Source organism: Cebus imitator, unplaced genomic scaffold (genome assembly GCF_001604975.1).
Source record: "Cebus imitator isolate Cc_AM_T3 unplaced genomic scaffold, Cebus_imitator-1.0 Scaffold117, whole genome shotgun sequence".
NCBI lineage: Eukaryota > Metazoa > Chordata > Mammalia > Primates > Cebidae > Cebus > Cebus imitator.
In genome coordinates, this window is record NW_016107432.1 from 4,012,321 (window position 1) to 4,028,340 (window position 16,020).

The following is a 16,020-nucleotide window of genomic DNA, read 5'->3' on the forward strand; positions in this document are numbered from 1 at the left end:
GGGAGGCGGAGGCTGCAGTGAACCGAGATCGTACCTCGGCTCTCCAGCTTAGGGGACAGAGTGTGGTCCTGCCTCAAAAAAACAAAAACAAAATCAAAGCCAAAGCCAAAACCAAACCTGTATATGAATGTGTGTAACGCATTGCTCGTAATTGAAAAAAGTAGAAACAATCCAAATGTCCATCGAAAGACATTTGATGAATAAATACACCGATTATTTGCTTATTTATATTGAAATATATAGAATATATTATTCCATATAATAGAATATTTTTCAGCCATATAAAGGAATGAAGTACTGTTACCTCCTATAGCATGGACAAACCTTGAAAATACTATGCTCAGAAAAAGAAGCCAGATATAAAAGGTTCCACATTGTGCAATTTCATTAACGTGAAATGTCCAGAAGACGTAAATCTAGAGACAGAAAGTAGACGAGTGTTTCCTAGGGCTGGGAGGTGGGGTGAGTTGGGAGTGGGGGTTAAGGGGCATGAGGTTTCTTTTTGGGGTGATGGAAATGTTCTGGAATTAGACAGTGGTGATTGTAACTTTATGTTTTGAGAGACAGGGTCTTACTCTGTCATCGAGGCTGGCATGTAGTGGTGCAATCATAGCTCACTAAGCCTCAGCCTGGGCTCAAGCAATCCTCTCTCCTTAGCCTCCCAAGCAGCCAGGACTACAGGACAGGTGTGTGCCACTTCATCTGGCTAATTTAAAAAAAATGTTTTTTGTAGAGATGGGAGTCTTGCAATGTTGCGCAGGCTGGTCTCAAATACCTGGCCTTAAGTGATCCTCCCCTCTTGGCCTCCCAAAATGCTGGGATTATGGGCATGAGCCACTATGCCAGACCAGCTGTAACTTTAAAAGGGTGAATTTTATGGTCTATGAATTATATCTTGATTTTAAAAGATGGTGAGAGCTCTGCACCCAGGAGCAGGGGCAGAGATCAGGAGAAAGTGTGCGGACAGGCAGGGGCCATGAATGCTGCACACCCACAAAGACCCTGTAGAGCTTCTGATTTGTCCCTGGCTGGGGTGGGGCCCTCGCTGCTGCTGCTGGCCCTGGGCCTCGGGGCTAGGCACATCCTGAAGGCAATCATTGTCTATATGTGAGGAGTTCTGGGTTTCAAATACAAAGAAAAGGGTAAGTAGGTAAAAATGAAAGTTTGTTTTAAGAAGCAAGAAAGAGCTGGCAGTGAGAAAGTAGAGGCAGTAAGTGTAGATTTCTTTCGCAGCTAAGCAATAATGAGGTCTTCAACCAGGTTGAAGATAGGATTTCTTTCTACAGTTATATTTAGGGCAATCCTAAGCAGGTTTTTTGTCCTCTAGTAGAGGGGAAAGAGGAAATCAACAAGGATACATGAACAACACTAGAGTAAAAATGGAAAATAAAAGGAATATGTATGAAGGCTGCCATGTAAGGCTAGGCTGGCTGTGCAGTGCACAGCTGTAGGAGGAACAGGTACACTGAGGTCTAGACACGCAGCCTCTCCCGGAGATGTGCCCTGCACAGTCCTTATCCTGGCATAGAGAAGCTCCCTCCTTTGAGACAGGAGCCATTGGAGAGGGGAGGAGGGTACATGGAGACACTGAGGCAGGGTGGAGGGGGGTTCAGGAGCCCCGGCTTAGGCTTTCTTCTTTGACATTTAAATAAGAGGGGAGGATCTCTTTGGAGATTAAGAGAGAATAATAGTTATTTGTGGGAGATCAAAAAAGTCTGGAGCAACGAGACAAGACAGGAAGTCGAGAACATTAAGGACTTCTCTAAGGCCAGATGGCCTGATTTCTAGTGGACTCAGCTGCCACCACCCTGTAACTTCCTCCAGCACCTGAGCCAGGGTAAGAGATCTGCAAGTGGCTCATGGGGATCACTCAGTGCTGGAAACCAGAGAGCAGGGAGAAGTCAGAGGAGCACAGCTTCCTAAGGGGGTGGCCGATGGGGCTGAGTGGAGAGGAGAAGGGGTCTGTGTGTGTCCTCATTCACCTGGGGTCCATCCCCGCTGAGCAGAGAGGAGAATGGGTCTGGGTGTGCCCTTATTCACCTGGGGTCCATCCCCACCAGTCGGAGAGGAGAATGTGTCTGTGTGTCTCCTCATTCACCTGGGATCCATTCCCACCAAGAGGAGAGGAGAATGTGTCTGTGTGTGACCTGAGATCCATCCTGGGGCCTTTCCTGAGTGCCCAGGAGGAGCTGGAGCTGACTGGGTCTCAGCACTGTTGGAGCTCAGTGGGGTGCAGGCAAGACTGGCTAAGTGACAAACCTGGACAGAGATGCCAGGAGGAGGGCCAGTGGCAGAGCTGGGAGTGAGGCCAGCAAGGACCCGGTGCAGATCTAGGCATTCAGAGGTGGAGAGCTGGGAGTCCTACGGAGGGTCCCGACTGGGGTGGAGGCCACTCATGTGAAAGGACAGGATCACACAGGGTCTAGGAGGAGGGCAGAGGACAGGAGAGAACGACAAGAGGACACCCTGGATACGGGTGGGAGACAGGACTCCGGTGCTCAAGAGCAGGCCTTGGCTCCTGGTGCCTGGACCCCACCGCGTGCTGTGCGCGTCACGTCCACCCGGTACAGCGCCTCTTCCCATGCTGGGCAAACCCTTCATTACTCTTGGCTTTTGTCACTTTCCCTGCTGTCATCATAAATACAATTTCACAGCTAAAGTCCAGCTTAGTGTATAGTAACATTCTCAATCCTCTGCTCCCATTACATAAAACATTCCTTCCTGAATTTTGTCATTCAAGGAAGAGTCTTACGGTGGTAGGCTTTCTGGAGATATTTTTCTGATTCAAATGCAAATTTGAGTTCTATACTATTCATTCATTGATTTGACAAATCTTTGTGAGTCCCCACCCTTTGTGGAGCACAGTAGGGACCAGAGGGATGAGGTCTCACCCCTGGGCGCAGATGCTGCAGCAGGTTGAACAGTACAGCAATACATGGAAATGTGCATCAGACCAGACAGGAGCAGTGCCGTGTGGAACTTCAGGGTAGGGAGGTCAGGGGAGGTCCCTGAGGAGATGCGCACAGGGCCTACTTGGACGAGGTTGGGGAGGGAGACACACAGACATTTGGGGAAAGAGCCTCCTGAGCCCCAGGGCAGGAAAGACCCGAGTGAGGTGGGTAACTGGTGTGCTCAGGCCCAGCCAGGGTGGCTGAAGAGGGAGTACCGGGAGGCGGGGGTGGCAACCAGGTCAGACAGCAGCTGGAGCTCTTGCAGGCCCCCCCACTTCAGCAAAAACAGAAACAGAGGCGGGTGCATGGGGAGGGGAGTGCAGGGGCTTGAGAATGCAGGGGGCTGGCCCAGTCAAGGGCTGAAGAACAGACCCGCCACCCACTCCCCTCTGGCTTCTACCCTGAGGGATCCCCATGATCTGCTTGCTCCTCCCCCACCCTGCAGGTGCTGGGCAGCCTTTCTGTGTGACATCCTGACGATGAACAGGTGACAGGATATGAGCTGGGAGGGGAAGCGTTGAGAGGGGTGAGGGGACCGCAGAGGGAGCAGGAGAGGCCCAAGGTAATGGGGAGGTGGCGCCTGCAGCTGCTGAGGGGACAGTGACTCTTGACGCAAGGAGCTTCCAAAAGCGCACCCTGCCCACTTCCCTTCCTCAAAGCGGCACTGATGCGGCAGGCCCAGTGAACACCTGTGATGCATAAGCTAAGCACAATAATCCTCTCCTCCTTTTTTCTGGAGTGTAGTCTCTCCACCTCTCTTGCAGCTGGCGCAGCTGCATGACCTGCTCTAGAAAGTGGGGTGTAGCTGTTGTCTGCACCGGGCTCCCCAGGAACACCTGGACTTCGCTGGGCAGAGGAGAGCCTTGCATCTGCCTCTCCCTCCTGCTTTGGAGACTGGAGCAGGTATTCCACCAGGAAGAAGAGAAGCATCATTCTGAGAATAAAGATGCAGAACAAGCCTTGGACCACACTGCCAAGCTGCCCATCAAAACCAGAGACTACCTGCCTCTGGAATTCTCTGTGAGCATAAGCCACACAGGCAGGGTCTTTCACCCGCAGCTTGAGACGCCCTGGCCCACAGACAGGCTGGGGTTGAGTGCGCAGCAAGCACTTTGGCTCTCCTCCGAGGGCAGCGTCACAGCCAGCACTGGCTCGCTCCTCCTGCAGGGCGAGGGACTCGCTGGTTACTTTATCTTTTCTAATACATTCTCTAGGAATTACTTCTTTTTAGTGGAGAAGAACCACCACTTCTTTCATAATTAGGTAACTCATGGCATCCTACTTATCTACTCTTCTTCTCAAAATGATTAATTACTAGACACACAAAAAATATAATTTATGTCTTATGAAAGCAGACTTGGAATAATTTCAGGCTTTTAAAACCACGTTGGCCTTCCTGCAGATCTGATAGTATTGTGAGCTCATATATCTTACCACTGTGAAGTCAGAGTAGAAAATACATCATCTCTTTCAGACTCCTGGAATAACTTCAGAAGTTCTGGATCCCCAGATAAATGTGCAAGAATGCGCAATTCAATCTGTGAAAAATCTGTGAGGCAGAATTCTGCATTAAGTTAGAGTTTGCCAGCAGCGTTCCTCGTGGGTGCTGACCAGTTGGCCACCCTCAGACTCTCCTCACTCAGCAGCCTGAAGGTCCACACCCCGCCTCCCGTCTGCCAGGGTCCTCTGGCCTCAGTGTCAGGAGGTGAGAAATGAAATGGGGAGGATGGTGCAAGATGAGGAGGCTCAGGAGTGAGTGAGAGTGTGTGTATGGAGGGGAGCTGTTGTTATAAATAGGATGACCAATTACCCTATTTATAGGCTGCATCAACAAAGTGACATTGGGCAAAGGCACAGAGGAGGCAAAGGAGGGCACCAAGATGGTCTCTGGGGAAGAGGAATGGCCTGGGCAAGGGCCTGGAGTGGAGGTGACTCTGAGCTGGGAGGAGCAGGGCCCAGCAAGGCCACAGGGAGCAGGGCAGACAAAGTACAGGGGTGGAGGGCAAGGGTATCTGGGATTTAGATACGGTGACATGAGGGGACACTGGAAGCAAAACTTGTCACTACGTACTGTGCCTTAGAATGTATTTGAAAGCGGCCAGGCACATTGGCTCATGCCTGTGGCTCATGCCAGCACTTTGGGAGGCCAAGGTGGGCGGATCACCTGAGGTCAGGAGTTTGAGATCAGCCTGGCCAACATGGTGAAACCCTGCCTCTACTAAAAATATAAAAATTAGCTGGGCCTGGTGATGCACACCTGGAATCCCAGTTACTTGGGAGGCTGAGGCAGGAGAATCACTTGAACCCAGAACCCAGGAGGCAGACGTTGCAGTGAGCCGAGATTATGCCACTGTACTCCAGCCTGGGCAACAAGAGCGAGACCGTCTCAAAAAAAAAAATAATTTATTTGAAGGAATGAATTATATAAGGACCTTTGAATTATTCAATTTCTAAACATTTGAACTCCATGAAAATTCATCAAGTAAGCTACAGCAACGTACCTGCTGCTAGAAAGGTGTGGCCTTTGGATGAAACAAACATGGCCCTCGGGGAGATGGTGAGAATCTCGTCTTCTTTACCTGAATTGTTTTTTCAAGAGCATTTAGTGAATTTGGTCATGAACTGACTCGTAGCTAGTCCTCAATACAATATTATTTGAATATTATTCTAAAGTTAAGAGTTAAGATTTTAAATTTTTCTGAATATTTTTATTAAGTTTTTTAGAGATGGAGGGGTCTCACTTTATTGCCCAGGCTGGAGTGCAGTGGCACAATCATAGCTCACTACAGCCTTGCACTCCAGGGCTTAAGCAATACTCCTGCCTCAGCCTACCAAAGCAGCTGGGACTACAGGTACACACCACCATCACCACCTAATTTTTAATTTTCCTGAGGGACAGGCTCCCACTATATTGCCCAGGCTGGTCTCAAACTCCTGGACTTAAGTGATCCTCCTGCCTTGGCCTCCCAAATTGCTGGGATTGCAGGTGTGAGCCAAGGCACCTGTCCTTAATGTAATTTAAAAAATAACATATTACTACTGAAAGCTAACTAGGTTTTCTGATTTTAAATTTTTCTGTTCTTGGCCGGGCCGGTGGTTCACGCCTGTAATCCCAGCACTTTGGGAGGCCAAGGACAGCGAATCACTTTACGTTGGAGTTCAAGACCAGCCTGACCAACATGGAGAAACCCTATCTCTACTAAAAAAAAACAAAATTAGCCAGGCATGGTGGCACATGCCTGTAATGCCAGCTACTCAGGAGGCCGAGGCAGGAGAACTGCTTGAATCAGGGAGGCGGAGGTTGCAGTGAGCTGAGATTGTGCCATTGCACTCCAGCCTGGGCAACAAGAACAACACTCTGTCTCAAAAAACATATATATATGGCCACGCACAGTGGCTCACGCCTGTAATCCCAGCACTTTGGGAGGCTGAGGCAGGCGGATCACGAGGTCAGGGGTTCGAGATCAGCCTGGCCAACATGGTGAAACCCTGTCTCTACCAAAAACACAAAAATTAGCTGGGCACAGTGGTACATGCCTGTAGTCTCACCTATTCTGGAGGCTGAGGCAGAAGAATGGCTTGAACCTGGGAGGCAGTGGTTGCAGTGCAGTGAGCCAAGATTGTGCCACTCCAGCCTGGGCGACAGAGCGAGACTTCATCTCAAAAAAAAATAATAATAAAAAAATAAAAAAATTCTGTTCTGTCTAGAATTCTTAATGAAAAAAGGAAAACCCAGACATTGACAACTGAATGCATTCCAGTGAAAGCAATCTTGAAACTCAGAGCCTCACTGATGGAAGGTCTATGTGGGAAGCACAGCTGTGATTTTCCCACTAAAGACATTTTAAAGGGGCAGCAGGGGATGAAGCTGCTCAGGAGCCCTCTCCATGGACACTGTTTCAGGACAGTCAAATGTATTTTAGAAAGGACTACTCATTGGGACCGGGCACAGTGGCTCACACTTATAATACCAGCACTTTGGGAGGCCGAGACAGGAGGATCACTTGAGCCCAGGAGTTTGAGACCAGCCGGAGAAGCATGGTGAAACCCTGTCTTTACTGAAAATACAAAAAATTGACTGGGCATGCTGGTGGGTGCCTATAATCCCAGCTACTCGAAAGGCTGAGACAGGAGAATTGCTTGAACCCAGGAGGCAGAGGTTGCAGTGAGCTGAGATTGCACCATTGCACTCCAGCCTGGGCAACAGAGTGAGACTCCATCTCAAAAAAAAGAAAAGAAAAGAAAAGAAAGGACTGCTCATCGGGTTTCCTTGTTTTGCTAGGACCTTCCTGCACAGCAGGGTCCCCAGCAGAGGGGCAGGAGTGCCACTGCCGAGGGTAGGAGTGTATGGGGCATGGGCGGAAAAACTCTCATTTGCTCAGATTGGAACTTTCTCTTTTTTATAAATGTACCCATCAGTGTTACAGCAGAATAGCTTAAAAGAAAGAAGAGTGTTAGTATGCTTTTATAAACATTTCCAGTAATTTTCAGACTTTAATAAGCACTAGTGCTATTACATGTTTGTTTTTTCTTTATTGGGAGGCTGGTGGGGGAAGAGATGGTAGGAGGAAAGCTACTTTCCTGATATAATTATCATCTATTTCTACTTGTAAACGGCTAACAGGGAGGTACCATATCACTTTAGCTGTTTATTATTTTTTCAATGTATATTTAAATCCTGGTCATGCAAATACAGAGAACTTCAGGAAAGTGAAGCAGTTAGTTATATAGAAAAGCAATGACAAGTAACTTTTAAAAAAATGTTTAAAAGGGCACAGTGGCTCATATTTGTAATCCCAGCACTTTGGAAGTCCAAGGTGGGAGGATCACTTGAACCCAGGAGTTTGAGAGCAGCCTTAGCAACATGGCAAAGCCCCATGTCTACAAAAAATACACAGACACACACATACACACAAAATTAGCCAGGTACGGTGGTGCATGCCTTTAGGCCCAGCTACCCAGGAGGGTGAGGTGGGAGAATCACCTGATCCCAGGGGGTCAAGGCTGCAGTGAGCCGTGATTGCACAACTGTACTCCAGACTGGGTGACAGAGTGACACCCTGTCTCAAAAAAGAGTTATCCAAGACTTTAGCAAGGTAGAAATGAGTTACCTTTAAAATTCTTAGGTTTCGTAATCTGAATTGGGTGCTTGGAGATACCTTGGATATTCTGTTAATAATAAGAGAATAGCTTTAGTCAAAATATCTACTCTTAATCTGTACCACTTAGGGTATTTAACATACATCACATTTTACTAAACATTAAAACAAGTAAGCCAATGTGTCATGCATAAGCACATTAACACTTAATACAATTGTCTAATATCAAAATATAATTTTGGTGAATATACCACTAAATCCACTCAGCAGATTTGAGAACAATTCCCTTTGACTCTAGCCTGTGTGACCTTTAACATAATTACGTACAGTCATTCTTTTTACAGCAGCACAAATTATGAACTCAGTTAACTTAAAAATTCCTACATTATATGCTAAAGGTAGGTTTCTGTGAAATTTGTGTATTGGACGTTTATTTTAGAACATATTTTAAGATGAAAATTTTGGTCTCTTTGACGCTGGTCATTCCCCTTGCTCACTGCTCCTGGCACTTGGTACCTGCCTCTGCCTTAGCCTGTCCTATACCTGGTGGCTTGGGTTGTGTTCCGTGCAAACTGTTGGGGCCATTTGTTAAGCACCTTCACACTTTTACAACTTGGGCAATGTGCAATAGTTCACATGCTTCTAGACTGTTTCAACTATTCAAATCATGAGAATTTCTGTTACAACATCCTTTGGATTCTTGGTGGTACATTGAACAACAATCCCCTGCTTTGTCTGGGAATAGAACTCATTGGGCATTATCAGTTGGTCTTGACTCCCTAGGTAAATCTGACAAATTGTGCCAAGCATCAAAGTCCTGCAGTCTTACGGCGATGCTCCATAGATCCCACTAGAAACACTGGGAAGTGGTAGGGCCACAATGTCATCCTCACTTTTTTTTTTTTTAAGATGAGGATGTGAAGGCCTTGGGGTATTAAGTCAGTGGCTCTCAAGTTTTCTAAACGTTAGAATCACATGATACTTTAGAAAATACCCAATATTTACAGTAAAAGCTCAATAATAGTGTAGAGATGACAGAGAAAAGAGCTATTAAACTTGAAAAGAAGTCAATAGAAACTAATCTAAAGAAGGGAAGAACAATAAACAAAGCCTCAGGGACCTGTGAGATAATATAAAAATACAGTATCAAATTGTGTTCTCTTAGTTCCTGGAGAAAAGAAAGAGACTTGTGCAGAAAAAATTTTCTTAAATAATGGCTTAAAATTCTGAAATTTAGTAAAAGACATGTCTTTTCCAATTTCAAAAGCCAAACAACCCTAAATATGGTAAATTGAAAGCTAACCAGGCCCAGAAACATCATAATCAAACTGCTGAAAAACTATGATTTAAAAAAAAAAATACTGAAAATGGCCAGAGCAAAATGATACTTTATATGCCAGGGAACAGCAATGTGAACGACTGCAGATTTCTCCTCAGGGACCATGTAGGCCAGAAGACAGTGGAACCACAACTTTCACATGCTGAAAGAAAGGAACTGCCAACTCAGAACTCTTTCTTCACCATCATTCTCAGCAAACTAACACAGGAACAGAAAACCAAACACCACATGTTCTCACTTATAAGTGGGAGCTGAACAAGTGCACATGCACACACAGAGGGGAAAAACACACACCAGAGCCAATCGGGGGTAGGGGGCGGGGGCAGGAAGAGCATTAGGACAAATAGCTAATGTATACTGGTCTTAAAACCTAGATGATGGGTTGATGGGTACAGCAAACCACCATGGCACACATATATCTATGTAATAAACCTACACGTTCTGCACCTGTATCCCAGAACTTAAAGTAAAATAAATTAAAAAATAAAAAAAATAAAAAAAAAAAGAAAACTCTTTCTTCAGCAAACACATCCTCCAGGAACGAAAGTGAGTTAAAGACATTCTCACATGAATAAAAATTAAGGTATTCTGTCATCTGCAGACCTAATCTAAAAGAAATGCTACAGAAAATTCTTCGGGCTGAAGGAAAATGTTTCCAAAGGGAAACCTGGAACTTCAGGAATGAAGGATGAGCAACAGAAATGATCAATATCTGGGTAAATATAATAAATCATCTTTTTTGAGTTCAATGGCTTTTGCAAGCCTTATGCATCTTATTTGAAGTGATGAAATATAAAATCTAAAAATAGCCTGTGGTTGGGCATAGTGGATCACACCTGTAATCCCAGCACTTTGGGAACCCAAGGCAGGAGGACTGCTTGTTCCTAGGAGTTTGAGACCAGCCTGACGTAAATTTACATGGCCATTATTTTTTTAAAAAAGGCAAATGATAACATGCTGGCAATAATGCAAAGAAAGGGGGAACTCTAGTACACTGGTAGGAAAGTAAATTAGTGCAGCCATATGGAAAACAGTATGGAGATTCCTCAAAAGAAAAATTAAAATACCGTATGATCCAGCAATTCCACTGCAGGGTACGTATGGAAAATAAATCAGTATAAAAATAAGTATCTGCACTCCCATGTTTACTACAGCCCTGTTCACAACAGTCAAAATACAGAATCAGCCTACGTGTCTGTCAATGAGTGAACAGATGAAGAAAATGTGCTAAATATACACAATGAAATACTATTCTGCTATAGAAAGAATGACATCCTGTCATTAGCAGCAACATGGATGAGCCTGGAGGCCATTATGTTAAGGGAAATAAATCAGTGAATTAAAACTGCATGTTTAATTCCAGTATATATACATAGTGATAGCAGAATTGTTCACCTGTACCCCTGTGGAAAGCAACTTTATTAACCAGACTGCAGTAATTGTGTTCAGTTCCTTCTACCTTTTGCCTTTAGGACCCTATTCATTTCAGGTTGGCGTCTTTTTTTTCCCCTGCTCCCCCCAACAACTTTTCCCAGTGAGGTTGTTTCACACAAATTTAGTATAATTAGATTGATACGTCACATTCTGTTTCCTATCTTGAGATCCCCTGACTTCACAAATGACTTTTAAAAATTTACATATTATAGTTCACTCTTGCTAGTGTACATTCTATTGGTTTTGACAAACGCATAGTGTCAGTTATCCACCATTGTAGTATCATACAAGATAGTGTTACCACCCTAAACAATCCTCTGAGCTTTACCTATCCAAACTTATTCCCAAGTCCCAGCCCTGAACTTCTGGAAACCACTAATCTGTTTACTGTTTTCTACAGTTTTGTCTTTTCTAAAATGTCACATAATTTGGAATCGTACAGTATGTAGCCTTTCCAGATTGATTTATTTCATTTGGCAATATGAATTTAAGATTCATTCATGCCTTTTTATGGTTTTATAGCTTATTTCTTTTTATCACTGAATAATATTTCTCAGTATGAATGTGTCACAGCTTATTTATTCACCTCTAAAAAAACATCTTGGTTGCTTCCGGTTTTTGGCAATTATGAATAAAGGTGCCATAAGCATTTGTGTGCAGGTTCTTTTGTGGACATAAGTGTTCAAATTAATTTGGTAGATACCTACATGTGTAATGGCTGGATCATATGACATTTAGTTTTGAAAGAAACTGCCAAACTCAAAAAGTGGCCGTACCATTTTCCATTCCCACCAGCAAGGAGTGAGAGTGACTGCTGTTCCACACCCTCACCAACTAACGGTAATGTAAGGGGTTGTTGGTTCTTGATCTTAGTCGTTCTAACAGGTATATAGTGGGATCTCATCATCGTTTTAACCTCCCACCTTTCTGATACCATGAATTCTTCTCATCCTTCAAGTCTGCACACAAGGAGACTTCTTCCTTTCCTTGAGGAAAAAACCTCTTCTAGCTCCCTAATCAAGCAGGCTGGGGGGTCTGCCACAACGCTCTGAAAAGGATCCTTGACATCTCTCAGTCCAAGTACTGACCACAATATTGAACAGCCGAGGACCTGGATCCCCCTTTCCAGGAGCACCTCGTACATGGAAAGTATGTAATACATGTGTGTTTACTGAAGGAATGAGAGGCACTGAAAGCACATCAATAATGAAAATTGAATACATATAATACACAAATTGCCACCTTTGACTAAACTCTCTCCTTCTGCTTCTGCCTTGTGCATACATCCCTCCAATGCTGATGATGTGCTGCTACACAGAACGTACCGTGATATGCAGCCCACGTTTGGGCAGCAACACAAAATGAACTCACACACAAATCTGGCCTTCTGGGAGTTACTGTCTGTCATGATGTGTATATCACACACACACAAGTCACATAACACAGGGTTCAAATGAACAAAATAAAAGGGTATCTCAGGAGACTCTCCATGGCACTCTGAGGGAAAGAGAGAGTACTTTAGGCCCCGGAGGAATGAGGCTGGGCAAATCAGCCTCACTGATGGCAAATTTCCAGGAAATCAGGAGATAGGAAGCTGCCACAGAACCACATGTTTCTTCTGTAACCAACCTTCGTGGCCCTTCAGCAAGGCCTCTCTGGAGGAGGTACCAGCCCATGCCAAGCCTTCCATGGCCAATGCTCCCCGTTGGTTGTGGCACTGTGCACCAGCCAGATCTGAGAATGTCTGTTCAAGTACACGGGTTCACGTTCCCAAACACATGAAATGCGGCCGTGCTTCTCTGTGGGCCTCTGTGATGAAAGCAGCCATCAGACAGAGCGCTGTGTCTAAACCCCATGAGCAAACACATGCTCACAGGTGTCTACGTCAACAATGAGCACATACAGCATGTGAGCTACCAAAGACCAAGGGCAACCAAAGTGGCTGTGGTGGGAAGTGACAACTAACGAGAGCCCGAACATCTGGGAGGAAGCTGGGTCCCACCGGGTGAGAGTCTGAGTGTGGGTGAGGCCTGTGGGTGGCCCCCAGCACACTGGGGGTGTGGATGAAAGTGTGGCTGTCACACGCCCATGAGAGCATCGAAGTCAGACATCACTCTAGCAAGCAGATGTCATCACAGACTGACACCAGCTGCTGGCACCCAGGGGAACTGTGCCTTTCGGGGAAGAAGAATAGAGGTACGATCACTAACTGCAGGCATCCTTTACTGGGAGGGGCCAGACTCCCCATTACTCCCCTCCGGCAAGGAGCTGGCCACCAAGGCCGACAGCAAATGGTGATATCCGAATGTTTCTGCACGTGAAAGCCTCAGAACCCCCACACTCCTAATTTGTTGGAGTCAATCATGTTATTTGCATTACTTCAGCTGGTCCCCTAGTGTTGATCACTCATGACCATTTCATCTCCCAAGTCCATCCAATGTCCAGGGGCAGAGACCATGCCTGTGTCTCCTGAGCACTCTGGAGCTGTGCAGAGAGAGCACACAGTGATGCACTCACACAGCAGGACTATTTTAAGTTCCCCAAACTAGGGAAATGGAAGCAAACTGGAATAATTTTCTTACAATTCTAATCTCCTCTAGGGCATACAATTTTCTGCTGTACTGTGAACATCAAAATGTATGGAAGTCACTTCTCAGCTGCCTGTTTAAATAAGCCCAGCCAAACCCCGCAGAGGAAGGTTCCTGTGCTCAGCCCCCATGGCTTGCTTCGGGCAGCCTGAGTCTCCCATGAGTGGATGCACTCCTAAGTGTCAGCTGTGGGGATGGGGCATACCCCAGCATCTGTTTTCATCGTGAACTTGGTGTGTTTAAGCAAATAAGAGAACCGATCTAAAAACATCCAATGTTAACAGCTTTTATTTAACATTCAGTGAAAGCAAGGTGCTGAGGTGACGTCTTAATTCTACAATGTGGCGTTTGCTAAAATGTCAGTAGTTGTAAGCGAAACGCTATGCAGGGAATAGTTTCAGCTGTGGGTGAAGGGGTTGCACCCAGGAGTACATGGCCCTGTTGCTTTTCTCCCTAGGTACCATGTGGCCTGGGTGTCTTCATCTGCCTACCTGGTGGAAGATCCAGGGGGAAGGTGCCACACTGGGGAGGTGGTGGAAATAACAAAAAGGTGATGGCAGCCCTGCTCTTAATTTGTTGATTATATCCTTGCAGCCCCTGGAATGAAGCGGAAGGAAAGTGATAGTCACAGGATCTTGGCCAGCCTCAGGGCACGCAGGCTCTCCTGGTCCTGAGAAAGCTGTGACTGCGCATGCCTTTCTGGGTGCCAGGCTGTGTGAGGCACCTGAGAGGGGCTGTGCAGAACAGCCACATGGCACTCCGCCCCCTGGGCACACCCTCACAGGGGCAGGACCCACAGTGTCCTCATTGTGTCCTCAGCACCTACTACACAGCCCAGCACACAGGAGCAATTCACAAACGATGGCCGAATAAGATGAAAAACAAATAATTTTCACAATAACGCAGCAAAGAAGGTGCTACTTTTATCATTTCATGAATGAGAAAAGAGAGGTTTCCATAGTTAACTTGCTAGGGTAACACCGCTAATGATTGAGCTGAGATTTGAACTCAGGTCTGCCCTAAGCCAAGGTTCTGTTGCCTCCAGAGTGTGTCAGACAATGCCAGAGGTCTCCTGAAATAATTTTTCTTGATACAAAATAAAAGTGAAAACCACAACAAAAACACAGAAGAGGGCAGCCAGCATAGAGCTCAGAGTGAGGGCCACAGCAGCACACCTGCTATGGCACCTGGGCCAGGCTGATGCCCCTGCACTCCACCTAAGCAGCTCGTAGAGCCTGACCTTAGCCTGAAAGGCAACGTGGCCCTGACCCTATGTGGGGGTCCCTAAAGCCCTGTGAATAGCTTGGATAGGCAGCCCCCTCTACCTGGTCTGCCCTGATACACCCCTGTGGCCCCCCTCACCCCCTAAAGCTTCTGCTCAGCTGCCCCCCCAACCTCTTTAACACTCCTTCCTGAGGCTGGCAATCTTCCCCCCACTACATATGTTCCACACATTTCACTACCCTCTGTATTGTTTCTCACTTCACATGCTTATTGGCTGTCTCATGCCCTCCATCCCCAAGACTCCACAGCGCAGAGGGCTTTTTTTTTTTGGGGGGGGGGGAGGGCAACAGAGTCTTACTCTGTCGCTCAGGCTGGAGTGCAGTGGTGTGATCTTGGCTCACTGCAACCTCTTCCTCCCGGTTTCAAATGATTCTCCTGTCTCAATTACAGGTGCCCGCCACCATGCCTGGCTAATTTTTGTATTTATAGTAGAGATGGGGTTTCACCATGTTAGCCAGGCTGGTCTCAAACTTCTGACCTCAGATGATCCACCCACCTCAGTCTCCCAAAGTGCTGGGATTATAGGCGTGAGCCACCACGCCCGACCAGGGCAGAGGTTTTGACCCATACAGTGCAAGCACCCTGAACAGCCTGGCACATACGTGTTCAACAAACATCTGTGGAATAAATGACTATGAATGGAGAGTGGCAGGAAATGGAGTTGGAGAAGCAGGTGGGGTCAGACCACCCAAAGCCCTAAGAGCTAGGTGAGGTGATCAGACATGAGTTACCCCCAGAGCTCTGGGAGCCACTGGAGCCACTGGAGACTTTAGGGAGTGGAGCCATGGAGTTGGGCTTGCATTTCTGAGATACTCTCCTGGCTGGAGGGATGAGAACAGGAAGGTGGATGGGAAGCTGGAAAGCTGGCACCAAGATGTGCAGATGACAGGAGTGGGGACAGCTATACCAGGAGGCCCAAAGGCCTTGGTGCCCAGCCGGGTCCCCTGGGGTCCAGCCTGTGTGACCAGTTGAGCTGAGGAGCCATCACCCCCACAGGGTAGCTCAGAGGAGAAGCCAAACATCTGGCTTAAAAATGGTGAAACTGTCCAGGCGCGGTGGCTCACACCTGTAATCCCAGCACTTTGGGAGGCCAAGGTGGGCAGGTCATTTGAGGTCAGGAGTTTGAGACCAGCCTGGCCAACATGGCAAAACCCCGTCTCTACTAAAAATACAAAATTTAGATGGGTGTGGTGGTGCATGTCTGTAATCTCAGCTACTTGGGAGGCTGAGGCAGGAGAATCTCCTGAACCTGGGAGGCGGAGGTTACAGTGAGCCGAGAATATGCCTCTGCACTCCAGCCTGGGTGACACAGTGAGACTCAAAAA

At 46.6% G+C, this 16,020-nt stretch overlaps 1 protein-coding gene across 1 annotated transcript in view; it reads right to left on the reverse strand.

Annotated features, from left to right (window-relative positions):
- POLN (DNA polymerase nu) overlaps positions 1-16,020 on the reverse strand; it is a 157,990-nt gene that overhangs the window by 54,873 nt on the left and 87,097 nt on the right. Inside the window, 3 exon segments of the mRNA XM_017539023.2 lie at positions 4,386-4,500; positions 5,453-5,530; positions 8,063-8,120. Of these exon segments, the coding sequence (XP_017394512.2) occupies positions 4,386-4,500; positions 5,453-5,530; positions 8,063-8,120 (251 nt within the window).